Consider the following 6391-nt stretch of genomic DNA (forward strand, 5'->3'; position numbering starts at 1 on the left):
CTCTGACCTAGAACATGTTATAGAACCCTGGTTCTATTACAAATAAATAAATCTTTAAAAAAATAAATGTGAGAGCTTTTTAAAATTTTTCTTGGAGAAGTGGTCTAGTGTCTAGTTTAACAGATTACTTCAATTTCTCTTTGAGAATGCCTTTATTTCTTCTTCATACCTAAAGGAGAGGTTTGCAAGATATTCTTTTTTTTTAAATTCATATATATATATATTTTCATTATTGTACAATGTGTGCTTTTTCCTCTCAGGTATGGTCCCTGCGAAATTCCCACCACCAGTTAACCTGTGCCCCATCACCATGGTTCCTTGTGCTCTTCCCACCCCATTTTGATCCTTGTCCCTCTTCCTTCCCTGCAGAATGTCTGATTTATAGTTGCTGATTTATGTTAATTAAAAAAAAGATTTATTTATTTATGCATACAAGAACTCGGTTAGAGGCCAGAGGTACAGGGTGTGAGGGAATTCACCAGAGACAGAGTGGGGAACAGAAAAGGAGGGTCTACTGAAATACACTGCTGAGAGGAGCAGCCAGCGAGACAGCCAGTGAGTGGTGAGGTCTGTGTGTCACGGGTGTCACCTCCCTGGGAAGGAATCAAGCTCGTGCTGTAGTCAGCTGTATATTGTTTCACAGTGCTGAGACAAGTTGCATTACCAGGGAGGCCCGAATTAAGAATATTTCCTCCCAGTTTTAATTTTTTTTTATTTTTAATTAATTTTTATAATTGGTAAGGTTTATTTTTTTTTTTTGCATTTTTAATTTTTAAAAAAGATTTAGTTATTTGTACATACAGAACTGGGTACAGGCCAGAAGTGCAGGGGTTGAGAGAGAGGATTCACCAGAGACAGAGTGGAGAGCAGAACAGGCAGATCATCAAAGTACACTGCTGAGGGGAGCAGTGGGCAGGTCAGGAGAGGTGTCGTGCCATGTGAATCACCTCCGGGGCAGGCCAGGATCGAACTCATGTGGAAGTGGCTTTAGCTTCTTAGTGCTGTGCTCTTAACCCGCTGCACCACCAGGAGAGCCCTCACTTTTAAATTTTAAAACAATGTTTATTACCTCCCTCCCCCCAATTCACCTGCACATCCTCACCCCAGCCCCCCACATTCCTCCCTCCTTCCTTACAATTCCTCTCCTTTCCCTCTCCCCTGTAGGATATTTCTGGCTTATAGTTGTCTATTTTTGTTTGTTTTGTTGTGGTTTGTATTTTAATAACAATACATTTTCCCCCTATAACTTATTTGGTTCTTTTATATTCCTCTTACAAGTGAAACCATTCGATATTTTTCTTTTTCCTTCTGACTTAATTCACTGAGCATGATCCCTTCTAGCTCCATCCATGTTGCTGTGAATGGCATGTGTTTATCTTTTTTGTTTGCTGAGTAGTATTCTATTGTGAATATATACCACATCTACCACATCTTGGTCCAGTCATCTAATTTGGGGCATTTGATTTGTTTCCAGGTTTTTCCTATTGTAAATAGTGCTGCAATAAACTTACAGGTGTATATATCCTTTCGAATTAATGTTTTGGTGTCCTTTGGATAGATCTCCGAGGAGTGGAATTGTTGGGTCATAGGGCAGCTCTATTTCTAGTCTCTATTTCTAGTAGTCTAAGGAATCTGCATACAGCTTTCCATAATGGTTGTACCAGTTTGCATTCCCACCAGCAATGTAGGAGAGTTCCTTTTTCACCACATCCTCACCAACATTGTTGTTAGTTTTTTTCATATGTGACATTCTCATTGGTGTAAGGTGGCATCTCATCGTGGTTTTGATTTGCATTTTCCTGATTATAAGGGATGTTGAACATTTTCTCATAAGTCTGTTGGCCACTTGCAATTCCTCTTTGGAGAAATATCTTTTAAGCTATTCTGCCCATTTACTGACTGGATCGTTTGCTTTGTTTTTGTTGATTAACGTAAGCTCTTTGTATATCTTAGTGATCAGTCCCTTATCCATTACATTGTATGGAGTGCAAAGATTTTTTCCCGATCAGTAGGGTGTCTCTTTGTCTTGGTTAAGGTCTCTTTTGCTGTGTAGAAGCTTTTCATTTTGATAAAACATGTGCTTATATCTTTTCCTTTATTTTCTTTGCTTTGAATGATGATGAGTCTTTATGTTATTGACATGTATGTCCTGAAGTGCTCTACCTATATTTTCTCCTATGTATTTTATGGTTTCAGGTCTTATGACCACTGTCCATTTTGAGTTGATTTTCGTGCATGGTGTGAGGTAGTGATCTAGTTTCATTCTTTTGCTTATGTTGCAGTTTTCCCGGCACCATTTGTTAAACAAGCTGTCCTTGTTCCACTGCATATTCTTTGCTCCTCTGTCAAAGATTAATTGAGCAAATATGATTTTTAATTTATTGTAATTACTTTTTTCCCCTGGTCCCTTGTGTTTCCTCTAAATTCTTGTTATAAATAAAACCAACTGATATTATTCTTTCTGGCTTATTTTACTGAGAATAATCCCTTCCAACTCCATCCATGTTGCTGTGAATGTCATGAGTTTATATTTTTTGATGGCTGAGTTATATTTCATTGTGTATATGTATCACATCTTCTTGATTGAATTACCTATTTTGGGACATGTGGGTTGTTTCCATAGCTTACTTACTCTAAAAAGTGTTATAATAAACATAGGGGTGCAGGTATCCTTTTGAATTAATGTTTTTGATCCCTTGGATAGATTCCTAAGAGTGGAATTGCTGGATCATATGGAAGCTTCATTTAGTAGTTGGAGGAACCTCCACACAGCTTTCTATAGTGCTTAGACCATTTTGCATTCCCACCAGCAATGTAGAGTTCCTTTTTCCCTTTTTCTCCACATGCTCGCCAACATTTGTTGTTGCTAGTTTGGTTTTTTTTAACATGTGCCTTTCTCACATTGTGGTTTGCAAGAGATTTTGAACATTTTTTGGTATTCCTGTTGGTCATTGCATTTCTTCTTTGGAGAAGTGTCTTTTTAGCTCTTCTGACCATTTCTTGACTGGATTGTTTGCTTTGTTTTTGTTTAGTGTCCACAGGTCTTCATAGATCTTTGGGATTAATTGCTTATCAGTTGTATTGTGTGCAAAAATTTTCTCTTACCTACACCTGCTGGTGGGAATGCAAACTAGTATAACCACTATGGAAAGCTGTTTGGAGGTTTCTCAAACTGCTAAAAATGGACCTTTTACATGACCAAGCAGTCCCACTCCTAAGTATCTACCCAAAGGGCACAACAACATGGATTCAAAAGGACACTTGCACCCCTTTGTTATTGCTGCACTATTTACAATAGGGAAGATGTGGAATCAACCAAATGCCCAAAAATAGATGACTAGATTAAAAAGATTTGGTACATATACACAGTGGAATATTACTCAGCAATCAAAAAATATAAATTTATGCATTTTTGCAGCAACGTGGATAGAGCTGGAAGAGATCAGGCTGAGTCAGATAAGCCAGAAAGAAAAAGAAAAATACCAATGGTATCACTCATAGCAGGAGCATAAGGGATCAGGGAAAAAGAAAAAGAGAGAGAGAAGCAAATATAATAAAGTAAAAATGAAAAACAATGAACAACTATAAACCAGAGACTTGGTATGGGTTGGAAAGGAAATGGGGTAAAAACTGGGTTGGGGGCTCTCCCTGGGTGGAGTAATGGGCTAAAGCACCACATTATGAAACTCTGCAAAGCACTGCAATGAGTTCAAGAAGCTAGCAGCAGCCACTTATTCATGTTATATCGACTACTATTCCAATGGCAACGCAGTCATGTAACGAAATTCTAAGGTAAGGTGTAGGAAATCTTCTACTCTTCAGTGAGCGAAGTGTAACTATTTATATGAAACTAGTAAATTTATTCACTGACATTTCTCCACCCTTTGTTCTTTCAGGCTCGATTCTGGGTACAGGTGATGAGGGATTTACGGAATGGAGTAAAACTTAAGAAGGTCCAGGAGCGGCAATATAACCCTTTGCCCATTGAATATCAGCTCACCCCTTATGAGATGCTAATGGATGACATCCGCTGCAAAAGATACACTTTGCGAAAAGTGATGGTGAGTAACAAAGAAAACTATTAATGGACTCAGTTATTCTTTACTAATTTTATTTGTTGAAAATTTTCTTCTCACAACAGTAATGCATTGTCACTGCAGAAGATTTGGAAAGTACAGTAGGCTCAAAGAAGAAAAATTTAAAAATATATGATTGCACAAACCAGAGAGAAATTTTGCTAACATTCTGGGGTATACTTTTCAGTCTACTTTCTATATGCATCGTTTGGACAAAATGGATTAATATTGAGTACTTTGCTATATATCTGGTTCTCTTCACTTAACATATTCTGAACATTTTTCCATGTCTTTATAGATTGAACATAATTTCTTTCCTTTTTTGTTTTAATTGAGGTATGTAGGTTTACTACACTGTAATTCAGTGTGATAACTATAGTATCACACTTCAGGTATACAGCATCATGATTTCTAAATTACTGTGTGTTCTCTGATTTAGGAATAGAGCACAGTTTATTAAACTAATCAACTTGTAACCAGTTATTATTATTATTATTATTATTATTATTATTTGTATTATTTGTACCAATCATTTTGAATATCTACAGTAAATTCCTGGAGTTAGGTTCAAGAATCCATTTCAGGACAGCTCTGCCTTTGAATTGGGTCCTGAAACTGATACATAGCCACTTCAGAGCCCCTTTATTCCAAGACACCATCATCTATCATTTAGGCTGTTACTCTGCATGGCCTTCCTGCCTTCATTCTTGCTCTTAGCCTATTTGTTCCCAACCCAGAGTAAACCTCTTAAAGTAAAAGTGTGATGATATCATCGACCTACTCAGAACCCTCCACTGCTTTTCATCATCCTCAGAATAAAGTGCATGCTTTAACACTAGCCAGAAAAGTTCCCTCCATCCTATTCCAGTTTATCTCTCAAATAGCAAGTTCTGCTATTCTTAGCGGTTGATTTTTTTCTCCTCAACCACATTCAAGTCTGCCGCCATCTTAAGAGCATCTGCCATACTCCTACAGCTGAGCCTTTGCTCTCCTTCCTGGAGCTCTCTCTTCCCACACATCTACATAACTTTCCTCCTCATTCATCAGGTCTTTGCTCAAATGCAGAGGTGGAGAGAAGACTTTTCATAAATTTCAGTGGCTTATATGTCAGTATATTGTCAGATTTACCATTTGTCTCCCATGTGAATATATAGACTTAGTTATTTCATGATTATATCCCTATGACTAGAATATATGCCTCATACTCAGCCAGATGCTAAATACTGAGATTAATAAATAATTGTAGAAGAAATTAATGAATTACAGTTGTGTTTTTGAGACAGTTTAATCAGTTCTTATGATTTACTTCACATTTTTAAGAAAATGAATTTTTCTTGATTATAAAAGTAGTTGTCACAACTTTAAAATTTATATCAATATACAGTGAACATAGGTATGCAAGCTTCCTTTTGAATAAATATTTTTGTTTCCTCTGGGTATATTCCTAGCAGTGAAATCTCTGGGTTATTCGGTAGCTCCATTTTTGGCAATTTGAAGAACTTCCACACAACTTTGCATAGTGGGTGGACCAGTCTACATTCCCATGAGCAGAGGGTTCCTTTTTTTCCACATCCTCACTAGTATTTGTTGTAGACAGTTTTTGTTTGTTTTTTTGTTTGTTTGTTTGTTTTTTTAATATGGGCTAGTCTCACTAGTGTGAGGTGGTATCTCATTGTGGTTTTAATTTGCATTTCCCTAATTATAAGTGATGTTAAGTGTTCATATACCTGTTGACCATTTACATTTCCTATTTGGAGAAGTGTGTTTTTAGTCCTTCTGCCCATTTTTTGACTGGGTTGCTTGCTTTTTTGTTGAGTTGTATAAGCTCTTTGTAGGTCTTTGGTATCAGTCCCTTATGGGTTGTGTGAAGTATAGATATTTTCTTCTTGTCTGTAGGGTGTCTCCTCATTTTGGTTATTGTCTCTTTTGCTGTAAAGGTTTTTAGCTTGATGTAGTCCTAGCTGATTATCTTTTCCTTCATTTCCTTTGCTTCTGGGGATGAATACTTAAAGATGTTTTTGAAATGTATGTCATGGAGTGTTGTACCTGTTTTCTTCTATATATTTTATGATTTCAAGTATTTTATGGTTTCAAGTCTTACATTGTAGTCTTTTAACTATTTTGAGTTGGCTTTTGTGTATGATGTGAGGTAGTAGTCTAGTTTCATTCTTTTGTATGTAATTGTACAGTTTTACCAGCACCATTTATTGAAGAGACTTTTCTTGTTCCAGTACACATTCTTTGCTCCTTTGTCATAGATTAGTTGACCTTATATGTGTGGCTTTATAACTTGGTTTTTTTTTTTTTTTTTTTTT

General features: G+C 36.6%; 1 protein-coding gene across 2 annotated transcripts in view; it reads left to right on the top strand.

The window, feature by feature from the left end:
• SPIRE1 (spire-type actin nucleation factor 1) overlaps nucleotides 1-6391 on the top strand; it is a 143710-nt gene that overhangs the window by 84186 nt on the left and 53133 nt on the right. For both annotated transcript variants that reach the window (XM_012725903.1, XM_004683724.2), the window contains exon 5: nucleotides 3897-4061. In XM_012725903.1, coding sequence (XP_012581357.1) covers nucleotides 3897-4061 — 165 coding nt within the window. The remainder of the gene's footprint in view (nucleotides 1-3896; nucleotides 4062-6391) is intronic.

The sequence above is a fragment of the Condylura cristata genome, unplaced genomic scaffold, assembly GCF_000260355.1.
Source record: "Condylura cristata isolate star-nosed mole 26May11 unplaced genomic scaffold, ConCri1.0 scaffold00016, whole genome shotgun sequence".
In the NCBI taxonomy this organism is placed as follows: Eukaryota; Metazoa; Chordata; class Mammalia; order Eulipotyphla; family Talpidae; genus Condylura; species Condylura cristata.